A 27,176-nucleotide genomic window follows, 5' to 3' on the forward strand; every position below is an offset into this window, starting at 1 on the left:
TTTACAATTTCCCTCAGGTTTTTGTCTTTTGGTTATTGTTTGCTATTTCTTGATTTTTATCATGCCTGAACTACTGTATTAGTTTCCAAGTAGATGTCTTTTTCTTTAGTCTGTCCTATAAACTGTTGCCAAATTAATTTTCCTAGAACACAGCTCTTTATCCAAGGGACTCTTCTGCTGCAAATATTTTTGACAGGGCAGACCTTGAGTATCCTGCCCATGGTTTCAAGGCCTCCTTATATAGTTTGAGTCCAGCCAACTTTCTCTTCTGTTTTACTCCTCCACTGAACTCTGTTTTCTGATCAAGTAAATTCCACTTTCATGGCAACATTTCCTATTCTAGGTCTTTTCACATAAAATGTTTCCATCTGGGATGCAAACTTTCTCCCAATTGCCATTTATGTGAATTCTTCATTTCCTTTAGCCTTTGCCTATTGGCCCTTTTCTAAGCCTCATACTAGGAATAATTTTTCTGTTCTCAGAATTCCACATTCTCCACCACAGTCTATACTTGTAATTCCTTATATTGAAGTTGGTCTTTCATGTCTTATCTTTGCATTATGTTGTAAATTTTTTTCCTGCTCCCTTAAGTTTGCAGAGTGGACAGGGTGTGTATAAGACACTGATGATACCCATTAGTAAATATCTACTGAATAAGACTATTGAATGAATGAACAATCAATCAAGATACATGCTAGAATAATGTTAATAACTAAGAAATACGGAGATGCCTCCTGAGTCATTTGGCTGCTGGCAAGCTGATGTGGCCAAGTGTCTAGGCACTTGAAAAGGAAGATAAGAACTTGGAAAATGTTCCAGTTTCCAGCAATGCTGTTAATTTCTGAACCAATCAAAATGTTATTAAGTTATAGAGACAAATAAGACTTGAAAGGGTAAGATGTTTGTCAGCTACTGTCTGAGCCGAGTAAAAGGGAGTCCCAATGGCAGACTGGAACTGGCATAGCCTAATAAGGTGACAAAACCAATTCATTGTGTGCGTGTGCATGTGTGTGTATGTGTGTGGTTTGATTTTGCTACATTTCAGTGGAAAGTTAAGATTTGAGCAGAATAATCTGATTTATGATAATGTGCCCTCAATCTGTGTCCAAGTGGGCTGCATAATGAACTCAGCAATTTCCTCCTCCTTCCATATAAAGGTAATTTCTAGTATGATGAAGGAATTAATGTAGATGAGGGGTTTTGAGAACTAAGTATAATCAAGTTTTATGCAAGGAATTCATCTCAAGGCCAAAGAGATTAAAATCGTGACTCTAGTCATTCACAATAACCACGTACAATCTTAGATTTCTGAGTAGAATGAGCAGGAAGATGCCCTCATTCTTCAACCTCCAAACTCTCTGTCCTCAGCAGACTGTAACCAACATCTTTGATTGTAAAAAACTATATATCCCCTTGACTTTAATGCTTAAAAATGTGAAACCATCATTCTGGATAAATTTGAATTCTAACTTTCACCAGCTGCATGACTTTAGGCAAAATTGTAAATTTCCCTGGGCCTTGAGTTAACTCACAAGTAATGGGAATAATTAATAACACTTACTTCATGCAGGTCGGCAGGATTAGCAGGAAGGGTGCCTGGCATAGTGACCAAATTGCAAGTGCTCAAAAATAAATCTTTCTTCCTTCCCCAGCCACTCATATAAACAAGGAAATTCAAAGAGGTAGATGAAATATTAAAGTTCTGGCAAAACTATGAATTTGTATTCTACTTTTTCTCTTGGAAAATACAAGATATGTGTAATTTAATCTTTATGTTTTTTTAAGATTGGGGGACAAAGTGCACTTATCAACTAAAAGAGCTTAATGATTCTGAGTGCTAAGCTGATTGATGTACATACTGCTGTCAATATTTAAAATGTTTTATACAAAATAAATAAAAATGTTTTGTAAATTAATTGAACATTTTTACTCTAAAACTTCTGAGTGTCTTTAAGGCTTTACTAAATACTGTATTTGGCCACTGTTGCCAGTGATAAGAGTAATGATAATCAAGTAATCAGATAGTTTTAAAGCAGTTTTTCTTAAAAATATTTTTTTTGGGGCGCCTGGGTGGCGCAGTTGGTTAAGCGTCCGACTTCAGCCAGGTCACGATCTCGCGGTCCGTGAGTTCGAGCCCCGCGTCGGGCTCTGGGCTGATGGCTCAGAACCTGGAGCCTGTTTCCGATTCTGTGTCTCCCTCTCTCTCTGCCCCTCCCCTGTTCATGCTCTGTCTCTCTCTGTCCCAAAAATAAATAAACGTTGAGAAAAAAAATTTAAAAAAGAAATATTTTTTTATTTTTAATTTTTCTTAACATGTATTTATTATTGAGAGATACAGATAGAGCATGAGCATGGGAGGGGCAGAGAGAGGGGAAGACACAGAATCTGAAGCAGGTACCAGGCTCTGAGCTGTCAGCACAGAGCCTGATGTGGGGCTTGAATTCACAAACCATGAGATCATGACCTGAGCCAAAGTCGGATGCTGAACTCACTGAGCCACCCAGGTGCCCCTCTTATAAATGTTTTTAAAAGTGGCACAGGGGATAATTATTTCAGTTAAATAACCATAATAGATAAGTTTAAGTTAACATATATTCATATTACATAGAAATCATAAAAATTAAAAATGACCCTAAATGCCACTACTCAGAAAAACTAACTATGAGACATACATTGGTTATAAATTTTAAAGAGCACAGAAAAGCATAACGTGGAAAAGACACCTCCATCCATCCTCCTTATTCCAAAGTTCCTTATCCCCAAAGTAACAGTTATTCTTACTTGTTTGTCTGGAATGTATTTCAGAAAGAGGTGGATTTATTTATTGATACAATTCTCTTCTTTTCTTTAAAAAAATTTTTTTTAATGTTTTTATTTATTTTTGAGACAGAGAGAGACAGAGCACGAGCAGGGGAGGGGCAGAGAGCGAGGGAGACACAGAATCCGAAGCAGGCTCCAGGGTCTGAGCTGTAAGCATAGAGCCCGATGCAGGGCTCAGACCCACGGAGTGTGAGATCATGACCTGAGCCAAAGTCAGACACTTAATTGACGGAGCCACCCAGGCACCTCTGATACAATTCTTTTCTATTTCACAAAAGATGTACTGAATATTCTTTCAATCCTAGTGGCAAACATGATCCATGCACAGTGTTTCAATTTCACAGATTTTTAAACATACAAAAGTATGTCATGTCAGGAAGTGTAGATGTTACTTAGATTTAGAGAGGTAGAAAGGGAAGATTAGGAAGTCAGTTACTTAGCAGGAAACCATACTTGCCTTCCCAAACCACTGATTTTCCTCTGCCCTCGGGTAAAACTAGTTGTTACTTCTGAGAACCAGAGAAAAACCAGTACTACTTTGTCATTCATTTTAAGGACTGAAGACGATCCTTAATAGAAAAAAAAATGACTCTTCACAAGAATGTGTTTTTCCTTGGGACGCCTGGGTGGCTCAGTTGGTTGGGCATCTGACTTCGGCTCAGGTCATGATCTCCCAGTTCCCGGGTTCGAGCCCTGTGTCGGGCTCTGTGTTGACAGCTCAGAGCCTGGAGCCCGTTTGGGATTCTGTGTCTCCTTCTCTCTCTGCCCCTCCCTGTTCATGCTCTGTCTCTTTCTCAGAAATAAATAACCATTAAAAAATTAAAAAAAAATCTATGTTTCCTTTACAGTTAACTCAATTTGAAATACATTACAGCAAATTATTTTCATTCAAGCAATCTTTTGCTGATTTTTCCAAGCAGAGTTAAAATATATCTCCATGATGAGGCTCTCATTTCCCTCCTTTTGTATACACTCTTTAGTGTGCTCAGGATATTCACCAAAACTCCTGTGGCATTTACCACACTCTGCCCAGTATGGCTTGGCCTGTATGTGTTCAAATAGCATTTTCCAGTGGTTCCATGTGGACAATGCAGTTACTAAACAACTGTAGACTCAATATTAATCTCTGTTACTCAATTTTGATTGTGAACTTCCAGATGATTTCATGACAGACATTGCAAGTAGCTGTTTTCTTGATATTTATTGGTTGACTTAAACTACACTGAGACTGCAAGTAGCAACTATCAAGGAATGATCTTTCAAGGGAAAGAGTTAACAAATAATAGTCAGTAGTTATATTATCTTACTGAGACCTTAAATTCTACTAAAACCCCTTCATGGTATTGCTCCCTGTCTGGCTCCTTTGTCCTCAGTTTCCCTCATCCTTACTTCCTCTGTCCTACCCTTTTCCTCTTTTTTTTTTAAAGGTTTATTTATTTATTTAATTTTGTAATGCTTCTTCATTTTGAAAGAGACAACATGTGTGCATGAATGAATGGGGGAGAGGCAGAGAGGAAGGGAGAGAATCTTAAGCAGACTCTGTGCTGTCAGCATGAAGCCCGACTCAGGGCTTGATCTCAAGAACTGTGGGATCATGACCTAAGCAGAAATCGAGTTGGACCTTACCCGACTGAACCACCCAGGTGCCCCTACTTATTTATTTCTGAGAGCCAGAGACAGCCAGAGAGCTAGCATGAGAAGAGGAGGGGCAGAGAGAGAGAGACAGAGAATCCCAAGCAAGCTCCATGTTGTCAGCTCAGAGCCTGATGTAGGCCTCGAACTCATGAACCGCGAGATTATGACCTGAGTTGAAATCAAGAGTTGGATGCTTAACTGTCTTGCCCTTTTCCTCTTTATTCAATGATCTGTTTCTTAGGTCATTCTCATTTCTCCTGTTTTTCTTTGCTCCTTTCTCATCTCCATTTTTGTCCCCTTACAAGGTCACACACACACACACATACAAGCACACACATACATGCACGCACAGTTTTATATATTTGATCTTTTCTTACCGGGATGAGGATGTAGGTTCAGTAATTTGTCTTTGCACACGTGCATGTTTAATTAAATGTTCTTTTAAAGCATTTTGGACTTCTGCTGGGATATCAGGGGAAGTGTGGCTAATTTTTATAGCAGGCTCAACAGCTTTTAGAGCTGGCTTTTCATTTTCTTTAACTTCTTTTTTCTCTTCGGTCTCAAAGACTTCAGTAGGAGCACTTGAAATGCTCTGTGGAAGGGTGCTGACATTGGAAGTCACAGGTTTGCTTTTCCAACAAGGCCAGCACAACTTCCAGAAGACAAAAAGTGACACAACCAACAAGGCCAGGCCACAGAAGCTGACAACCACCGCTAACAAGCTGACCGAAATATCTGGAAAAAAAATCACAATGTAAAGAAATATTAATCCACTGATAGTGTACATAAAAGAGCAGAAACAGTGAGATAATTTACATTATGGTTATTATCAACAGATTTCTTTTTTAGAGTTTCAAAATTTACTTTTAAGTTAGGGAGGAAAGATTAATAATTAAGCCTGGAAATTCTCAAAGGAGATATATGAAAAATCCCAATTGTGTATAGAAAAGGCATGATGTATGCACATTATTTCAAAGAACAGTACAAGGGGTCCAAGAGTTTGCAAAATGAAAGGTGGCAACTTATAACCTGCTATGAAGTTATGAAACTTAAGAAACTCAGAAAATGCACACAATAAGAAGGCTTCTGTTTGTTTCATCTTTTATCTAAAGATGTAAACTTCTCACTTTCTAAGCAGGGAATCATATCAAATATTTGTATAAACCACTTTCTGTAGTCTAAATAAGAATAATATGTTACTAACAGAGAAGAGGTACACTGGTAGTTATATTTTTAACCTCCCTAGGTCCTTTCTGATAACCTTGCATGTTCCTACTTTCTAACGTCCCAAATTAATGATGTAAGTATCTCTAAAATATCCTTATTTCAAAATAACCACAAAATTAATATATGGTCATTATGTAAAATGATCCAAAGAAATATAGTAAAAAAAAAAGTTAGTAAGATTGAGTAAATAAATGAATGAGAGAAAAGAAACAAATCTCCTGTGCAGAAGAATTCCAAGCAATATACGTAGATACTCTGTTCTAAAGAAGGTGGACCACAGCTCCCACTCCTCAAGTGTGGACATAGTGCACATACTGCACATAGTGACTTCCTTCCAGAGAAGACAGTATGGAAAGGAGTAAAAAAGGGTAACTATAGTTGGAGAGACCTCACCAGGTGATCAAGGTGACTATTGGCAATAATGAATCATGTTGATAGTACACACCCTTAATATGATGTGATGAAAATGGCACTCTACCTTTGTGGTCTTCTTTCCCAAACCCATAACCCAAGGCTAATCATTAGAAATCTATAAGACAAATTCCAGTAGGAGGGCATTCTACAAAATATCTTACCAGCACTCTTCAACACTGCCAAGGTTGTCAAATAAAAAGTCTGAAAAACTATCATAGCCAAAAGGAGATTATGGAGACAATGACAACCAAATGTAATGTGGTATCCTAGATGGAGTCCTGAGATAGGAAAAGGATATTAGGTAAAAACTAAGGAAATGTGAATAAAGTATGGACTTTAAGTAACGGTGTATCAATACTGCTTCATTAATTACAACAAATAACCCATATTAATGTAAAATATTAATAACAGGAGAAACTGGGTGTGGGGTATATGGGAACTCTGTACTATCTTCCCAATTTCTATGTAAATCTAAAGCTGCTCTAAACAATCAAGTCTGTTTTTTAAAAAGTTAAGGATATCCCCCTACCTACTTCCATTTTCACCTTCCTAAGATAACCAATGTTGGCAATCTGGTGTTACAGCACGCTTAAAAACTAAACAGATTTCCTGTAAAGGGAAATTTGTCTAGATGTAAATAATCTTTTCATTTTCTTTTACAACTTTGCTTAGCCTCAATATAAATATGAATCCAATTTCTTTTGTTTAAAATAAAAATGTTAGGAATATGTTATAGGCTGAATTGTGTCTGTCCCTTAATCCTTTCCATTTTCTTATGTTGAAATCCTCACCCCCTAGTGCCTCAGAATGTGACTGTATTTGGAGATAGGGCCTTTAAATTAGTCATAAAGGCAAAATGAGGTCATTATGAATAGGCACTATTCCAGTATGACTGGTATCCTTGTAAGAAGAGGAGATTAGGACAAAGGTGCTCACAGAGGAAAGACCATGTGAAAACACAGGGAGAAGGTGGCCACCTATAAGCCAAGGGGAGAGGCCTCGGAAGAAAAATCAACCCTCCTGATACCTTGATCACAGACATCAAGTTTTCACAACTGTGAGGAAATAAGTTTCTATTGTTTAAGCTACCAGTCTGTGGTACTTTGCTATGAAAGGCCTAAGAAACTAATAAAGAATAAATCTAATTTCCTTTAACCACTACTGGAAATTCAAGATTTCCTACCCCTCCCTAGAAGCAACCACTGATCCCAGTTTGGGGTGTATCTGTCCAGCCCAAGCACTAATAAAGACACTTCTTAAAAACCCATACAAAACTTTTTTAAAAAGCCTTAAATGGCTTACTGCATATTTATTTCTTCAATTTGCTTTACTTTTTAATTCAATGATCCTTGGGGTCTAACTTCATCTCACATAGCATTCCATAATACTTCCCCATGATGGATATTATGGGATAGATTATACCCAGTGTTTTGCTATTACCACATAGCTATAATGAGCACCTTTGCCCCTTCTTCTTGTACATATTTGTGAGTGTTTCTCTAAGGTAAATGTCTAGAAATAGAATTGCAAGGTCATAGGTTATGCACATATTTAATTTTATTAGCTATTTCCAAAAGAATCCCAGAGTGTCTATAACAAAAACATCCTAAGAGTATACTAGTTCCTGTAATTTCAGAGAAAAGCTGTTATACTTTAATTTTCACTGATATGATGGGAAAATGATACCTTGTTTTAATTTACATTTTCCTGATTAGTAAGATAAAATGGTTCTGTTGAAACTCCCAATTTGTAGCTAATGGAAATCTATTCAGAAATTGAAATAATTCCAAATTTTTAATGCTACCTAATTATAAGATAAAAATTAATTTGACATACTGTGATACATAGATATTAATATTTTCCTTCATTTTTGACTTGCTTATTAAAGCAACCATTAAATATATTTCCCATTTATATTCAATTGGTGAAGAATGTGTGATCATATTTTATATTTTGTAATTTACTTTTACTTATTAATTTGTTCATTAGCCCCGTAACTTGAGGAAAAAAAGAAAAACACATCAATATACTTCCTACTTTTTTTAATGTTTATTTTTGAGAGAGAGAGAAAACATGTGCATGTGCACAAGTGGGGGAAGGGCAGAAAGAGAGAGGGAGACACAGAATCCAAAGCAGGGTCCGGGCTCTGAGCTGTCAGCACAGAGCCTGATGACGTGGAGCCCAAACCCGTGAACTGATCATGACCTGAGCCAGTCAGACGCTTAACCGACTGAACCACCCAGGTGCCCCTTGCTTCCTAATTATTTTAAATGGAGGCATAAATACTACAATTATGGATTCATAATATTTATGTATTTTCAGCTCCACTTACGTTATATTTTTCTGGGTATTTTAACGCAGTTAACTTCTTCAACTCAGCTGGAGCCAAAAGCCAAGATATAAGGAAACCGCAGGACAATGTGAGGTAGGAGAAAGGATGGAGTTCGTTTTCAGTCCATAACTGAAAATGCCTCCCTTCTTACTTATAGGCATTAGAAAACTTTTACTCACCCACAAAAATGTGATGACATTCTTTTATGCCATTTTTCCTACATGCTAGGTTTTGGCATTCATGAGGTTATTCTCATTTTAGGAAAAAGTCCTGTGGAAATCTCTGACCCTAATTCCATTTTCCCTACTACTGACAATTTTCTTTCTAAAATCAGTATCTGGTTCTACCATTTAGGGGCCCATAAACTATTTCAGCCAAACTAAATTACTTGTGAAAGTGAAAAATTGTGTTATCAATAATGCTTGGGTAGCAAGAAGAAACCGAGTCATGTCCTGGCAACTGAGATGTATTATGGTCACCTTACCTCTCTTAGCCTGACATTCTTCTATATCACCTCTAAGCCATCTGGGACAAATCCAAACTTTGTAAGGCATTCCACAGCACCTTTGTGATTTGACCCCTGGGAACTGGTCAGCTTTATTCTTCTGTCACTTTCCTACCTGTACTCCTTCCCCTGACCACTCATTACTCTCTCGTGATTTTGTTCAGGCTGTTGCGTGTAGTTCCACTGCATTTATCTTCCTCCATTTGGCTTCCTGGCAAATTTGTATTCAACAATCAGATCCAAATAGTACCTTTTTTGACACTCTCTTACCCAAAACTCCTGGGACACAATGTGTTTCAAAAATTATTATTTTCTTTTGAATATTAGAAAGGCAATATAGTACACATTATGTGGGATAACACTGAGTAACCAAACACATCAATACATCTAAAATGAAATGTATGAATTAGTCACACTGAGTGGGATCACTGAAGATTATAAGTAGCTTAATGCCAATTCAGATAGGATGTTGATACCAAAATGCTACAATTTACAAAATAATTGTCAGTTTTCGGGATTTTGAGGTTTTGTGATTGTGGATAAGAGATTGCACATCTGTACTTATTTTGCTTCTCCAAATGTTCCCATCCTACACATAAACTCATTCCTTGATCCTTCAGAGCAGAAACCAAATTTATTCACCTATTGTAGTGTCTGGTATTTATCAAATGGTCAAAAAATGTTTATGGAGCTATTGAATCCACATTTTGGGAATTACCTGAAAAAGAACTTAAAAGGCTGTAGGTTTTGAGGTGGCTAGATGACTAAAAACTGAGTGATTTAGAAGGAATATGCAGAAATCCTTCTACCAGGAAGATAATATAATATAGCTTGTACCCTGGCACAGTTTAGATCTGGGTTCAAATGTCAGCTCCACCACGGGGACTTTGGGCAAGTTGTTTAGGTTTTAAGAGTCTCGTAAAAATAGAAGTATTTATATTTATTTCATAGGATGTTGTGAGGTTTAAATAAAGGTATATAAAGTATATACAGGTATATAAAGTTAATTTGGATAGTAAGTGCAGTGATGGTTTGCTGTCATTATCAACTCTTTATTTTTCTTTAAACAAGAGTACTGAGGAGAAAAGAGGCATAGTTATGGATTGAGTATAGACTGAATGGTGATTCACAGATTAGTAACAAGAGGAGAGACTCATCTGATGACAACTGGTACTGAAAGGAGTGAATTTGTTTAAAATGAACACCAGCACTTCTAAGTAAATATTAATATTTCAGGAAGCTAACAAGTAACATTCCATTTTCCTGTCCATATGTGCTCAAAACAACTGAGAGGCAAACACATGTTCAAACAGGCAGCAATTAAAATACAGGCAGCTATCAGCTTAGGTCTATCAGAAAGTGGACTTGCTAATAATGCCACCTTGAATTGAATTAGACTTGACCATACAGTCACAAGCCTGGCTGCACCACCACTGGTATTCCCCATGAGGACTGGACCCCATAAAATTTACTACATGGAGGAGTAGAGAATATTTGCTTCCTGAGGATATGAAGCTCATACATCAAAGAAGGGGGAAACTGATAAGTCATTTCTCAGAGATGAGGGTGGGCCAAGATTCCTATCTTGCAGCTCCTTTCATTCGAAAGCATAAAGCAAAGGGAAAAAGAGATTTCCTTCTTCTCAACAGCAAAAAGTGAAAGAAGTTGGGATAATTAGAATTTTATCCTGAAACAATAAAACTAAATTTATAAAAATAAGCTTATTGTATTTTATATATTTTGCATTGCTTGCTATTGTAATTATGGCTAACCAGTAAAGGTATTAAAAACAAAATGAACTGTTTAATACTTAGGTCTTTATGACATAAATTTTTTCAACAAAATTTGTTTAGCAAAATAAAAGTATCTGACTATCAAAAGAATAAGGAAGAATCTGGGAGAATTTATAAAGTCATCAAAATGTTTTAAATGATTTTTTTTATGACTGTAACTCACATTTAACCATGGTATGAAAAATGTTATGAGTCTGGACTTAGTTCAAAGAAAAATAAGTAACCTCAGAAACATTTTTAAATAAAGATATTGAAATGGTCAGGAATGCATTTCAGAAATAACACTCTGGCTAAGGAGAAGATAAGAGTGGAGGTCAGACTAGAAGAAGAGAAACTAGTTAACATATGATAATAGTCATTCATTGAAGGATTATAGTGGTTCTGAATGAGGGCTGCTGAAATGAGGAGAAAAGAAGATTCAGGAGATAACTGGAAGTTAAAGTTCCAGTTAAGGAGTGTGAAGACTGAAGGATAAGAATGTGAGTTAGTGGGAGACAAACAGGATGATGAAGTAAGGAAGACCATGCCTTCAGCTTTGGTCGTACTAAGTCTGAAGTACTTGTGCTCATGCAAGTAGAAATTTTGAGGAAGTTATTGGTAATGCATGACTGCAACTAAAGATGAAATTGAAGGACTTCCTTTAATAGTGGAATCTGAATCCATGAAAGAGAAGACAAAATTTGATAGAAACCTGAGTACATCAATATTTAAAGAAAAAGAACTTAAAGGAACAAAGAGCCTGTGTGCATAGAAACCTGAGAAAGTATGAAAAAACAAACTCAGGTCAATGTGTTTTCATATATATATTTGAGAGAGAAGGAGCGAGCAAGAGAAAGCATAAGAAGCGGGGAGGGACAAAGGGACAGAGAATCTTAAGCAGGCTCTACGCTCAGCAAGGAGCCTGACTGGGGGCACCATCTTATAACTGACAGATCTTGACTTGAGCCAAAATCAAGAGTCAGACACTTAACTGACTCAGCTACCAAGACATCCCTGGAGGAGAATAGCCTAAGAAGTAATCAACATAAAAACGTTAAAGTAAGTTCAATTAGAATAAGTAACTATTAACATTAACAAGTAGGTTTTAGTGAATTCAATGAGATTAGTGAAGGAGAGGCTATATTAAGTACATTAATGTGGTTAAATAAATGAATAGGAGTGAGGAAGTGGATTCTATGAGAGTAGACCATTCCTTCAGGAAACTGGATGTTGGAAAGGAGGAAAGAGTAGCACATGGAGGTGATGGAGGTGTTTTATTAGGATGTGCAATACTCAAGCATGTTTTAAAACTTAAGGGAAGGAATCAGCAGACAAGAAGACATAGAAAGTTAAGCAAATGAATAATTAAATGAAGTCCCATAAATGGTGAAAATGGATGGATGGGGTCTGAAGCAAAGATGAAAGGATTGCCTCACTTTTTCCTTTACAAGTAAAAGAGGATGGTTCTGCAATCAGGGAATTTTTTAGGTCTTGGGTAGAAAGTCAAGTGAATTCTTATTTATAAGTAGTATTTTCTCTCCAAAGTAGGAGTTGGGGCCAACTGCCAGTTACTTTGGGATATTTGGGAATAGCTTGGATTATTTAGATATAGTGGGGGGAAGTTTAAAAATAGGAATTGTAGAGAACAGGAGAAAATTGAATAGGAAAACACAGGATTTCCGTTTAGAATTGAGGGTTCTTTTGAAATTGGATACTAGCTTGCCTGGTTTTAAAACCTCCTAAATAGTTGATTGCTCTGGTGTAGGGATAGAGAAGCAGATGAATTTATTCATGAATGAGGTCTCCCTTCCCCACAGCACTGGAAGATGTAATATATTTCAAAGGAGAAAGCGATTGCAATGATGAAATGATGCATCATTATCTATTGACAGAGAATGCCATATCTCTGTCATATGATTGACATCATTATCTATTATCTATTGACATCTACATCTACATTGACATCTACATATAGATATCTACATCATTATCTATTGACAGAGAATGCCATATCTCTGTCAAAGGAGAAAGCGATTGCAATGATGAAATGATGCATCATTATCTATTGACAGAGAATGCCCTATCTATTGACAGAATTCACACAGAAGTAGAAAGGTGAAAGGACTGGAGTTTCCAAGTGAGAAAGGTGAAGGCATAGGAACTTGTGGTTGGGGACTGGGGAGGTTAGGTAGAGAAAAGAACACTGGAGGAAAAAGGTCAGCCATGGGGAGGCCAGGGTGATGAATATAAATGGCTTTGCTTGCCTTCTCTGCAGGGCCTTTGAAGTTACCCTTGCAATAGGCAAACTTGATGAGTAGACCCTATCTCAAATTTTCAATTTCTCTGAATAGTTAAAAAGAATCCATTATATGACATTCATTTTATTATATTTTGGGAAGATTAAGAGTTAATTAAATTTACAGATATTAGATTAGGTGCCCAGATAATCAGGTTTAAAATTGCTCAAACTCTGGCTTGATTACATAAATATGCATAACCATTGCTTTACCACTGTCTACTTATCTGTCGAGATGTCTCTGACTCACTTTTGGTATAAAGATTTTATTCTTTCATTGTGTCTTAATAATTCAAAATAAAGTGACCCAGTTCTGAAAAACTGAGAAAACACAACTCTCATAAGAGAAGAGTAAGCCATGGGGCACCTGGGTGGCTCAGTTGGTTAAGCCTCTGACTTCGGCTCAGGTCATGATCTCACAGTTTGTGAGTTTGAGCCCGGTGTCGGGCTCTGTGCTGATAGCTTGGAGCCTGGAGCCTGCTTCGGATTCTGTGTCTCCCTCTCTCTCTGCCCCTCCCCTGCTCATGCTCTGTCTCTCATAAATAAATAAATGTTAAAGGAAAAAAAAAAGAGAGACAGAAGAGTAAGCCAAAAAATGCTAATTCCTCAGAAACTTTTGTAAAGCAGAACTTTGCTAAAGTCTATGTAACCAGACCATAACATTTGCATGGTCCTATTCACTGAGGCTTGTAAAAAGTGTTAGATCTAATTGTCTACTACCTACACAGATGGATATGATCACACAGAAAAGCACAGACCAATTGGTGTGCTCTCCATTCCCATCACCACTGCATTAATTGATATTCTTATCTGTGGTTTCTGTATCATTTTTTTAAATTTTAAAGTTCTAGTTCTTTAATTTTCAAAATGTACAAAAATATGATTTCTTGTAATTAATCAAAACTTATAATTTAGTTCATTGATATTTCAAGCCTTTTGTTCTTTGGTTTCTTCCCATTATTGCCTGAACATAGACCATATTTATGGCATCATTCCATAGAGAAAGAAGGGGAATAAAACCCAAATCAGCAACTCTTTTTTTTTTTTATTTGAGAGAGAGAGAAAGCATGAATAGAGGAGGAACAGAGTGGGGGGGGGGGGGGGCGGGGAGAGAGAGAATGAATCCCAAGCAGGCTCCACACAGCACAGAGCCCAATCCAGGGCTCGAACCCATGAACCATGAGACCATGACCTGAGCTGAAGTCGGATGCTTAACTGACTAAGCCACCCACGTGCCCCAAATCAACAACTCTTACTCAAAGAAAGCTGAGGGAAACTGTTTCTAAGATAAAAATTTGGAATTATCTTTGAAGTTAACCTATTTATCCTATTCAGATGATGTTGTGGTTGACCCTTAAACAATGAGGAGGTTAGAGGCACCAAGTCCCACACAGTTGAAAACTGCCATATAAGTTTTGACTCCCCTAAAACTATTGATAGCCTACTGTTGACCAGAAGCCTTGCCAATAACATAAACACTTGATTAACATATATTTTATATGTTATATGCTGTATTCTTACAATAAAGTTAGAAAAAATAAAATGTTCTTAAGTAAATTATAAAAAAGAGAAAAAACATTTAGAGTACTGTACTAGAAAAAATCTGCATATAAGTAGATCCACACAGTTGGATCCTGTGTCGTTCAAGGGTCAACTCTAATATTATAATAGGGCATAATTCTGATTTCTATAACAAGAGGCTAAACTAGCAGTGACTTAAACAAGGTAGAAGAAGTTTATTTCTCTCTCATGTAATTAACTATTCCAGCATAAGCAGGCCAGGGCATACACATCAGGTTCAAGGTGTCTAGAGTCCTAATTTTTTTTTTTTTTTATATTTGTACTTTGCTATTCAAAGGTTTTTGCCTTCTCCTTAATGTCCAAGATGGCAAGCTACCATGCCCATGTTCCAGGCAGTTAGGTGGTAGAATACCATGGGGAAAGGGAAAGTGAGAGTCTGTCCTTTATCAACGTTTATTTATTTTGGGGACAGAGAGAGGCAGAGCATGAGCGGGGGAGGGGCAGAGAGAGAGGGAGACACAGAATCGGAAACAGGCTCCAGACCCTGAGCCATCAGCCCAGAGCCCGACGCGGGGCTCGAACTCACGGACTGCGAGATCGTGACCTGGCTGAAGTCGGACGCTTAACCGACTGCGCCACCCAGGCGCCCCGAGAGTCTGTCCTTTAATTCTAAGGGCACAGCCTGGAAGTAGTACACATCACTGCCACTAACATTCTGATGGTCAGATTTAGTCATGTGGCTGCAGCAAACCAGAAAGAAAGCTGAGAAAAGTTGTCATTTATAAATTTAAAAAAATAAGTTATTTTAATGCTGCTACATATCTAAATAAAAATAAAGGATTCTGATACTGTGAAATAAAAGGGGGGAAATGAATACTTGGAAATAACTAGCAGTCTCTTTTTCATCTATATATCCAATACATAATCAATCAACATATTATCCTTGCAACAATGCCTCTTATAATTTCCATTTTAACAGTACTGATTTGCCTTTTTCTTGAATTTCAATAAATGATAAAAACTTTGTATTAATACTATATTGAGTTGATTATAATATGCATATTTTAAAACATTTACATTTTCTGAAATCTGAATATACTTTAGTATCAGTGGCTTATTACAATCACTTATAGCCAGGAAGTAAGTATGTCATAATTTTCTCTGTGTATGTGCAAAACAAAGGCATCAATATAAAAATCCATAGAATGAGTCCAAGTGGCTTAAAAAAAACAACAACAACCAAAAAAAAAGCAAAACAGTGGAGAAAACAGTAAAGCCTAGCACTAAACCTTACAAGACAAACTTTTGGGGGGTAGGTGGAGAAGGCAGTGAGTCAGTGAGTTTGCCAACATTGCTAACATTGTACAGGTAGCTTAGAGCACAACACCAAATGGCCTTTATATCTTTTATGAATTCTTTTAAGGAAAAAAATGCACCATTACCACTCTTGACAGCACTCTTGATGGCACAGAGCCTAATAATGAGTGGAAAAACAATGATGTCACCAATTCTGAAATCAAAAAGCCATTCAGAAGAATCATGGTCAACTTTAAACTTATTTTAACCCATTTATGTCTTTTATTTTACTTTTTATGTTTGTACAAGAGTGATATATGATTTCAACAATTTATGTCTGTTTTAAAAGAAGTCTCTACCTAAGTGTGAAATAAAAACTCTGTGATAACAAAGTATCAAGTTATAATTTATTTAGTGACATTTCTTTTTCTTTTTGGTACCATATAAAATAATGGTGCATCTTATAATCAATAGCATCTTAGATTCAATCAAATATGGTATTCAATATGATATAAAAGTATACTAACTTATAAAAAAATCTTTACACATTTCATAATTGAGTAAATAATTTATAATCTGTGATTATTAATTCTACATTTACAATAACTTGAACTATGTACAGCGTTTAATTAATGGTACATTTTATTTTTTTTAAGTTTATTTATTTATTTTGAGAGAGAGAGGGCACATGTGTGCACATGCACCCAGCGGGGGAGAGGCAGAGAGAGAGGATCCCAAACAGGCTCTGCCCTACCAGTGCAAACCCTGATGGAGGAATCATGGTTCGTGAGATCATGACCTGAGCTGAAATCAAGGGTGAGACACTTTACTGACTGAGCCACCCAGGCCGCCTAGTACGAGTACATTTTATGTCTGGCTCAGTGGCTTTTACCTAAGTGTTCAATAAATATTTGTTGAATAAAAGCATAATGCTAAAACCACCTCTCAGATATAGTAACAACTCATATTGTAACATGTTAGAAATGATAATAAGCTTAATATTGTTTTATCCATTATTCCTATAAATCTATGACTATTGAAACAGAATTAAGGGAATAATAAAGACTGTAAACTATAGTCCTCATTGTTTAAAATAATTCTGCAGTATGAACAAATTGACATTTACAAGGTTTTTTAAATTGACTGTAATGTTCTCTATTCCATAACAGAATGTTAAATAGCAGATCGTAACACACTTCAGGATCCACCCGGATGAAAAAAAGGTAGTATCAGTCCCTCCCACCTTCATCATTCTACCCTTCTAGCTCTGAGGCATCACAGAACAATTTTATGATTTTATGTATACATATACAGTATTTGTGTGTGTGTGTGTGTATATATATATATATACATATATGCATATATGTATATATGTATATATATATATATATATATATATATATATATACAGCTTTATTTTCAGACAGTCTACCTAAGTCATGTTGATGTCAGCCTTTACAGTTTCAGTAGTCATTTAGGATATTTAAAATGATAAAGAAAGGGGCACCTGGGTGGCTCAGTCAGTTGAGTGTCCGACTTCAGCCTAGGTCATGATCTCACCAGTCCCGAGTTCGAGCTCCATGGTGGGCTCTGTGCTGACAGCTCAGAGGCTGGGGCCTGTTTCAGATCCCGGGTCTCCCTCTCCCTCTCCGCCCCTCCCCCATTTGCACTCTGTCTCTCTCTCTCTCTCTCAAAAATAAACATTAAAAAATAAAATAAAATAAAATAAAATAAAATAAAATAAAATAAGGAAAAAGAAAACTATTATACAATAACAAGAAGCCATCGCTTCAGTCAGGGACTGTTTCTAAACTTGGCCAGTGCTGGATATTCCACCAACAGAGAAAATCAGTATTGTACAAATTAGAAATAAACAACATAATTTATTGAGCTTTAATAATAACACTTCCTATTAGGAGGCCTAGTTTTCTTTGATATCATAGCACTGAATTTTAATAGTGACATATATAGACGGTTGACTACTAAACTTACATACCCAAAAAATGGTAGGAAAATAAAGCAAAAATTGATTGTAATGTATTATTTTTCTAATTACAAAGTAACAAAAATAATTTAACCAGAAATTTAATATCTGTTTTCATTATAGGCTTATTTATGGACATACAGGAGCTATATTTATAATTATATGCATTCAAAGTTGTGCATTTCAAACACACTAAAATCTTTCACATGATTTTACTGTTCAAATGAATCAATTATATTTAGCTAAGCATTCATGAATTAACACTCATGTACACTTAATTATATGCATGCATGTACTCAAGAAAAATAAAGAATGTTGTGTCTTACGCTTGTATGACAGTATATCTAACAAAAGGAAATTTTGGAATTTGGGTCATAATTACACACTGAGAAATCTTAATACCTTCCAATACATCACTAATTATAGCCAACGGTATAATGATAGTTAAGAGCCTATTTTTTACAAACATTTGTTCCAGTGCCCTGTGGCACCAAGGATGCCCCTAGGAAATCTTCCTATGCTTACTTTTTGTGGAACCTAAGGAACCCTGGGTTTTTATCCTTGCTGCTTCATTAACTAGCTTGATTTGAGGGGAAGTTGCTAACTTTCCCTGCCTTCATTTTCAACACTGCAAAATAATGACTTCTAGTTCTAACTGGTATGACTAATAGGCATTTGAAAAAAGATGATTATCTTCCCCATGCTAGTTTCTACTTAAGCAAACAGGCTTTCTTTTACTATTATAAATTGATATTTTAAGTAGATATTCTCACTTTTCTAGAACTTGCATAAACTTAATACATTTATTACACAACACTTACAAATTTAGCCACTGGATCATAGCTCTACCTGAACACACTCTGTGGGAAGTCAACAGATACCCATATGATGTTAAGTTGCTTTTTTGTGAGTATTTTGCTCATATTCTAGGTTTTAAATACCTCAAATGCTCTAATTTCTGCTATCATAAACAAAATACGATTTCTTGTAATTAATCAAAACTCATAATTTAGTTCATTGATATTTCAAGCCTTTTGTTCTGTGGCTTCTTGAGGATGAATTTATTAATTCATTCATTCTTTCATTAATCCAACAAATATTTATTGAGACTAAGAGGAGCCATAGGTTTTTCTAGGCACTGAGAATAAGACAGTAGACAAACCACTGCTCTCAAAGAGCTTATGTTCTACTGATTTAATGTATACATCAGGAAGAACACAATTGTATTTTCAAAATATAGATAATTTTAATTGGCATTAGAGATTCTAATAAACATTTGTGATAATGTTTATCTTCTGCCAGAATCTTGTAAAAAAATCTTGTAGATGAATGTAGATGTATCCAAATAATGACTAATTTTTTCCATAAAACAAAATGATGATTAAGTTTTAAAGACAATGGGATTTGAATGAAATGGACAGCTATAGATCTTATATATAAAATCATTCTTGTAAGGATCTGATTTCAGAGATTCACAGCTCATATAAACAGGAAATATAAGGGTGCCTAGGTGGCTCAGGTGGTTAAGCATCTGACTCTTGATTTTAGCTCAGGTCATGATCTCATGGTTGGTGAGTTGGAGCCCTACATTGGGCTCTGTGCTGGTGGCGCTGAACCTGCTTGGGATTTTCTCTCCCTCTCTCTCTCAAAATAAATAAACTTAAAAATTTTTTTAAAAAGAAGAAATATAGATCTTAATTCGTCTCAAGAAGAAAAAAGATTAAAGCAAAACAAATCCTGTCAATATTGTCAAAATACTGATATCTCAGAATTAAGAAAAGTAGGTGTTTGCGGACACTGGCTTGGCCTTTGAAAGCAGTTGTTCATTTCCCTTTGGAGCAAATGATACCAAGCATAGTATGTATTGATGATCATGTAAAAATGAGACTTTCTTGATTGGAATGGCATTCTTCATTGGAGTGACAATGTGGGAGAAGGAAAAAAATCCTTTCTTACATCCTTCTTCATATATGGGTGTATCTGAATTTATTATGGTTCAATTACTCTGTCTCATATTTACAAGTTTTGAGGAAAAATTTCCACTATATTTCTAAATTGTAACTCTTTATACAATCATTAGAATGTGTAAAACTCAGTGTGTAGTTGTACCAGAATTATAAATTAAGTAATCATTTGCTTTGTGTCTGTAGAGAAAAACCTACGAAACACCCTTACTCATTTTAAGCCCTTATCATAGACTTAAAATGCCTCAATCTCAGAGAATCACAGTGTAATTTTAAAAATCTTACTTAGCAATCTCCTTTATTAGTCAAGTAACTTCAAAGAAATTCTTTGCCATATACCTACTGATCCCTACATCTACAAAATTCAGGAATACACATAGAAATTGAGAAAGAAATTGTTTAAACTTTTATTTTAGAATTTTTAGTCCCAAATTAAAAGTATTAAAATGCAAAATCAAAACAATGATGAATTAAATGTTTATTGAAAATATTTAAATTAAGGTTAGATCTATACAATTGTGATGTGACTATGTGCTTCAGGGGGTTTGATTAGCTATGGTTTATGAGGTCTGCCTTTTAAGCAACATACTTTCCTAAAACCTCATAAGCATTTGGATATGGGGCAGCAATTAAAGACTGACCAGAAATGAACCCAAATGCAGTTCCAAAACTATTATGTGTATTAGTCATGGTATATCTGAAAAATAACATTTTTGGCTGATATATTGTTTTGTATGTTCCCTAAGTATTAAATCATATTGTGCATGAAGATGAATTTAGTTGGTGACATGTCTATTGGGGGTGGGGGTGGGGGTCACAGGGAAAGAGAGGGCAAACATTTGATTTTCTAAAAATTACACATGATGAACTTTCCAGTGTGCTAGTAATGCTGACATCAATAATGTGTCTAATAAACTATTCCAAAAAAGTAAATTAATTGGTGTTGGCAGATGCAGTCTAATTCTTCACAAATCTTATGAAAATATGGGATTAGTCAACTTGATTGGTAGATCCTTAATGCCAATAACACTGCTGATGCTTCTGCTACTGCTGTTATAGTAAAGAGGATGGTGGAGCCCGCTCTTTATTGGCACTTAAAACACTGGTAGGAGAATATATTATTTATATGTGTGATTCATAAGTTCTTTAATGTGGAATGACTTTAATTGGGATTACCAGAATTTCTCCCCCTCTACTCCTATGGGAAGGAACCTAAAAATATACACAATCTGGAAGCCTGTAATTGTCACTTCACCCTTTGAATAACCGACACCATATGGGCAGTGCTGATTAACATTCAAAGTAAATAACCACTGTGCCATTCAATGTAGATGCCCTCCTACCAATAATGTGTTTCCTATTCAACAAACAGTGAGTAGAAGGGTCACCTACTGGAAGTGTTTTTATTTAGAGACCTAGAATAAAGGGCACAGGTGCTAAGTTATAAGAAAATCGACTATAAAGAATAATGTGAAGCTGAGTGGCTAATATAAAGATTCAGTAGGTAATATTTGAATCCATTTTGCAGATATCTATTGGTATTGGGAGTTTATTTGTGGATTAAAGTATTTTATTTCTAATTGTACAGATTTACAAATGGAAAATGTAAAGTAATCTTGTGCATCTTTAGATCTCATACAACCTTACAGAATGTCTTCTTTAGTGGTAGCCACTCAAAATATATTCATATATTAAATCAAATACTCCATCTGAATAGCATATATTTTCTCTTTACAGAAGAAAAATATCCATGAAATTGTTTTAGACTCATTTTTCCCCAATTTTTTTTTTCCAAGGGAAAGGCCAAAAGGAATGGGAACTATGACTACCTCTTGTGGGCTTAGGACACGCTCAACACCCTTTCTGCAATTCATATACTGTGTTTTACCTTAAGTTTATACGGTTGTATATTTAGAAAGATTTATAAGCTAGTAATTGGTTTCCGACTGCACAGTTTTCCTCATTACCAGCCAATCTGAGAACCAGGAGACCACTTCTTGGTGTATGATCACAAACAGATGATCACAGCATCAACCGTTAAATGACCAAATTACAGGTATTTAAAGTTAAATACTTTAATTTCTTCCACTATACCCCCTTCTCGGAGTCTTATCTTTAGAAAGTCGATCGCTAAAGATGTTTCAGAAGAGTTTATCCAATACCAACACAGAGGACTTTTAAGGTCACACTATTTTGGGTATTTATCTCATGCTTAGCAACCATACACGTGACACACATATACACTGTGTTCACCCAGTTCCTTCCACTAATAGTTGTTTGATACACTCGTTGGAATTCAACACCTACTGAACAAGTGAAAAAAGACTGTTTTATTTGTATATGCACAAAACGTCTAAGTGTCCAGCATGGGGACAGCACCAATCATGTACCCTTCCGCTCCAGGCTTCAAGTAGCAGCATCTCTCAGGTTCTGCCAACCGCAGACAGAAACGAAGCCTCTCTTGGCTCCGGTTGCCACGATCAGAGAATTTGAAAACCCTACTGGTAGGGAAAAGCTAAACCACATCTATTCCCACCTCCCCTTCCTCTCCCTTTTCTTTGGTGGTGGTGGTGGCTGGGAGAGGTTCACTCAGTGCGCCCTCCTGGCCCCCTTCCCCAGCCCGCAGAGGTGTGGGCAGTCGCGCTCCGCTTGAGTTGAGCGGTCCAGCTCTCACCTGTTGCCCTGGCTGCCCTCAAGCCACGAAGCCCCGCCACAAGGACAAAAATGACAGAAAGCAAAGGGGAAGAAACAAGACCTACAGAAGAGATGGCGATCTTCCAGCCCGTTGCCGAAAATCCCGAAAGCAGTGCTTGTCGGTCGCCCAAAGACACAAGTGACCGTCACAAGGGACTCTCGAAATCACGCGGCCCGCAACTCTGGAGTCCCTCTCGCTTGTGTGAACGGACAACAGGCTACACTAACCAAGCACTGCGCAGGTGGTTAAAACCCTTTCCCCAGGAGTGACCAAACACTAGTTCTGATACGGTTCCCCTCAACCCTCCGAGAAAAACCTGTCACCTGAGGCTTCTTTCCACTTCCAGATTTCTGACGGTCGGTGTCCTTCTCCATCTCACCCCATTTCTTCCAAGTTTCGTGAAGGGAGAGGGAGGATGCCCGTGCGTTGGGGTGTGCATGACAGCATGTGTGTAGAAAGAATTTCTAATCTTTTCTCTTTCCTCCACTTTATATGTGACCCGAGCCTTGGTTGTCGCCTCAAAAAAGAATCCCTGTTTTGCCAACGCTGTCACGAAACCCTCTAAAATCACATTTAATAAGGGGTTCGGACACTGTCAAAGGCTCGACAGGTTGTAGCCGCGAGTTACACACACACCCCCGCCCCCGCCCCCGGAGCCTTTCAGCTCCCGGAGGCCAAGGCAACCCTATGTGCAAGGTGGTTTTTCGCGTCCAAGCAGGGATTCTCCGGCCCGGCCCCTTCCCCAAGCTCGCGAGCCGCCACACGAGAGAGGGCAGCTGGAGTCCCGCCGGCGAGCGGCTCTCGCAGGCAGCGCTGGGTAACAGGCTGTGCGCCGCCGCCCTCGCTCGCCTCGCCTCGCCACCCCGGAAGGGAGCCCGCAGGCGTGGGAGAGCGGCGGCGAGCGAGGGACGGCGCGGCGGGCTCGGAGCACGCCGGGGAGGTGGAAGAAGCCGGGCACGCGGAGTCGAGCCGACAAAACCCGAAGAACCCACGCTCCAGGTGTCCGGGAGCTGAGCGGAAAGAGGAGCGAGGTAGGAAGGCGCGGCGTCCCACAGGCGCCCTGGCGCCGCGCGGGGTCCCGGCGGAGCGCGCGGACACGAGGGGGGCCCTCCCCGGTTACCTGTGCTGCTTCCGCCCTGGCTGCCCCTGTCCCGGGGGAAGATGCCCGAGCACTTCTCCCACTCCACCTGGCCCGCGAAGCACAGCTCGGTGATGATGTGCAGCGCCTTCTGGCACAGGCTGCTCACTCCGTCCTCCTTGTGGAAACTCATGGTTGGCCTCTTTTTCCCCAGTCGGCCGGCCGAATTTCCCCTTCCCGGTACCTCTGGGCTGGCCCCTCTGGCGCCCTAAGCCATCGCCCGCTCGTGGGGAAATGGGCGGGAGAGCGCGCTGCTCCCAGCGGCAACTCTTAGGAGCCGCAGGTTGGCCCCATGGCGCGAGAGGGGGGCGCAGGGGAAGGCGGAGAGGCTGGGGCTGGAAGCGCGCGAGGCGGCGGCGGTTAGGTTTGCGCCAAGTCTCCTGCGGCGGGAGCCAGCCAGACGCGGCGAGCTGGAGAGAGAGACCCGGCATGGAGTGCCGAGAGGAAGGGTAGGGGGTGGGGGAGACGTGAAAAAGCCAAAGCCCTCGACTCGCTAGAACTCCCCCCGCCTCCTCCCAGCGCTTTAGTGTTTGGGCTGGTGGCTGGCGGCGGCGCGTCCAATCGCAGCCCGGCGCGGGCCGGCCGACCGGTTGAGGCACCCGCAGCGCCCCCTCCGCGCTCAGTCAGGGGCCCGAGGTGGCCTTGCAAGAGGCGCGACTCCTCGTCCCTGCCGGGACCCCAGCTTGGGCTGCTGGTGCACGATGCAGCGGGGCGGGGGATAGAGAAATCTTCGTTTTCTCCGTACTTTTTTCCCAGCCTCCGTCCGCCCATCAGCTTCCTGTCTCTCCAACTTTACTGCATGTGTGTGGCTCTCCGTGGTCTGTCTAGTTTTACTTTTCTGAAAAGTCGTTACACCTGAAGACAAACTGAAAAAGTTAAATTTTAAAAATGAATAGGCGAATAATCAAGTCAGACGTCTACAGAGAAAGAGAAGTGTGTCTGGAAAGCACGTTTAAAATGATTTCTAACGATGATGGTTTAGAGACAAAATTTAATTCCAGAGTTCTTTTTATTGCTGTTGCTGAAATTCACCGTAAGATACATTTCCTATCAATCCAATTCAGTTTTTCTTGATGCATAAATACTATGAATAGGCAGATTTTAATTTATTGCCTTTGACTTTGTTTTCTAATTCTCTTACGTATTTCACAAAACGAAATCTTATTTGTATTAATATTCACTGTCGATTAATCCGTAATTGGCAGTTAAGAATGCACAACTTGTCTTATCACTTCTGCACTGGAATACTGAAAACAACAACAAGACCTGGGTTTAAAGGGGAGAAGGGTTAAGTTCATATCTGTCACACACACCTGTGCTTAACCTTGAAGAAATTGCTTTTAGATCCTTCTTTCAATCTGTAAAATGAAGCCTTGGGACTCTTCTGTTGCAACACTTCTCTAAGGCAAACGGGCTTACTCATGGAGCTACAACTACAAAATAGTGTTGATAAGTATGGGCCACACGGTTATAGTAAATGGGTTCACATTTACTATAAATGGGTTTCATTGTTTTTAAATTGTTTTGGGGCAGAGTTTGATACTCGCTTATAACCTGAAGATTGATTTAACCTTTATTAGGTGAGGATTCTTTATTTTCGAAGTGGAATATCCTGACGTTGTGGGCATATTTATATAGACAGTTTATGATAAATCATTTCCTGTGTAAGGACACTGTGGTAAACTTACTATAAATACTAGGCATAGAATCACAGTACATAAGCATTCATTAGTTGAATCATTTTGACCTGATTCATAGGACAATTGGTATAATAACTAGGAGTAATTTTATCGTGAATCAAGACAAACTAAAATCTGAAGGTTTCATTTGCTTTTTGTTTTTATGCACATTGCTTTGGATGGTTTTTAGATAAAATTGACTATTTCAAAATAATTTCACTGTCAAAAAATACTGAATATCTACTGTATGTTTGGAGCAATGTAAACACACTTTAATAAGGCCCTTTCCAGCTGTCCTTGCCTCCCAGTCCTCCACAGTCTAGACACCCTCCTGTAGAACAACCTGCAATGCAATGCTGTGCTTTCATATTTACTGTATGAGCAAACTGTTATGTGGGAGTCCAAATGAGTAATTTAGCTCTATACTACCTAGATTCTAATTGCTTAAGTGGAGTAATGCAGATCGCTCTCATGACCCTCTTCTGTTTGATTTCAGTGCTCAATATTATTAGGTAAACAGATTCTGAAAATAACTTTCCCCGTATTTGTTTATCCTGTTCCTGGCCTCTTGCTTACTCTTCCCCGTGTTTCCACAATAAGCAGTTCACCTGTATGTTCATTTTTCTGAATTTATTTGTCTGAAATATTTTTGCTTTCATCTAAATCTCCTAAGGTTTTGCTTTTTTCCTTTGATCTTTAGACCATCTCTACAGCTCATTAGCAGATGAATCAAACCAGTTTTTCTTGTCACTTATTAACAGCTCCGGTAAGAGGTGTGGGGAATGTAGAAACTGCATTCAAGGTCATTATTTTCAATGCTGAAGGATGAGATGACGAGAATTTCAATTCACAATCTTTAAAAATTTTTTGCCAACTATTTGAACTAACAAGAGCCTACCCATCAAGTAAACCAAGCAATACAGATTTGCATTTACTTCCCCACCCACACTCCGAAGGAGTTGCTGAACAGCAAAGGAGGGGAGAGCAGGTGAGATTGATTTTACTAAGCACCAGTTGCTATACTAAGTGATATATGAGGCATTAATAGTCCAAAAATACAGGCAGGTCTCTGACACAGCTTCCTTCTGAATGATCCCTGCATTAAGACAAGGAGGAATTGGTGTAGAGGTGAACAGGCCCCCAGCGCTCCCATCCGTATAAGCTAAGCCATCCTCTTTCAGGGGTGATTCTGAAGGGTCAATACCGTGATTTCCCTGCTTATTCAATCCTTTTCCATTTCTTTCTTCTCCCCCTCCCTATGGCTCTTTCAAAATATGGAGGGGAGGGAGTTACCTTCTCAGGTAGAGATCTCCCTAAAGTAAGGGGAATCTGGGAATCATTCCTGTGACTAGAATTTCAAATACTACTTGATCTCTGTGACAGGCACTAAGAAGGTGGGTAAATGAGGAAATCTCAGAACAGCTGAGCTCAGTCTGAATGAAGATGAGAGACGAGTAACTTACTTAAAGCTCCCCTACCTTACTTTTCTGTGTTCTACAGCTCAGATTCCTATGAGCCCAATTCTCATCACCTGTACATACTTGGGCCTGCTCCTGTATTCCTTAAGTTGAAGAGTGGCATCACCACTCACTCTCAACTGGAAAGATGACCCCAAACTTCTCATTTGCATGGATGCATATTGCTACTGAGAAGTCTATTTCTGTTCTGACTCCAGATCCTTTGATTAGCCTGATTCATCTCTCTCTGGAAGGTTTGGTGTCTTCTCTATCGGCTGTGCTCACTTTTGTTCATTCATCCTGATGGATACTCACTCAGCACTTCAAACAGACTCACTTTTGAATCCTGCAATTTTGAGAAATTGTATTGATTTATTTCTTTTCTTCCTTCTGTTTTTCTGTGTAGTCTCCTCTGGAACTCTTTTATGTTGAATTTTTGGC

General features: G+C 38.3%; 1 protein-coding gene and 2 long non-coding RNA genes across 10 annotated transcripts in view; 2 read left to right on the plus strand and 1 right to left on the minus strand.

Moving 5' to 3' along the window:
• Positions 1-24,058, minus strand: part of SYT10 (synaptotagmin 10) — a 69,309-nt gene extending 45,251 nt beyond the window's left edge. For all 7 annotated transcript variants that reach the window (XR_007154208.1, XR_007154209.1, XM_047868342.1 and 4 more), the window contains exons 1-2: positions 23,582-24,058; positions 4,833-5,190 (exon numbers count right to left, since the gene is read on the minus strand). Coding sequence is in view for 5 of the 7 variants with exons in the window: in XM_047868342.1 (XP_047724298.1) it covers positions 4,833-5,190; positions 23,582-23,732 (509 nt within the window). In the remaining 2 variants the exon portion in view is untranslated. The remainder of the gene's footprint in view (positions 1-4,832; positions 5,191-23,581) is intronic.
• LOC125171170 (uncharacterized) lies at positions 7,042-17,043 on the plus strand. Its single transcript, XR_007154212.1, has 3 exons — positions 7,042-7,153; positions 8,458-8,521; positions 16,988-17,043. It is a non-coding gene; the product is annotated as an uncharacterized LOC125171170 (long non-coding RNA).
• The window catches only part of LOC125171168 (uncharacterized), a 444,287-nt gene continuing 440,469 nt past the window's right edge, over positions 23,359-27,176 (plus strand). For both annotated transcript variants that reach the window (XR_007154210.1, XR_007154211.1), the window contains exon 1: positions 23,359-23,492. This is a non-coding gene — a long non-coding RNA (uncharacterized LOC125171168). The remainder of the gene's footprint in view (positions 23,493-27,176) is intronic.

The sequence above is a fragment of the Prionailurus viverrinus genome, chromosome B4 (assembly GCF_022837055.1).
Source record: "Prionailurus viverrinus isolate Anna chromosome B4, UM_Priviv_1.0, whole genome shotgun sequence".
Lineage (NCBI taxonomy): Eukaryota > Metazoa > Chordata > Mammalia > Carnivora > Felidae > Prionailurus > Prionailurus viverrinus.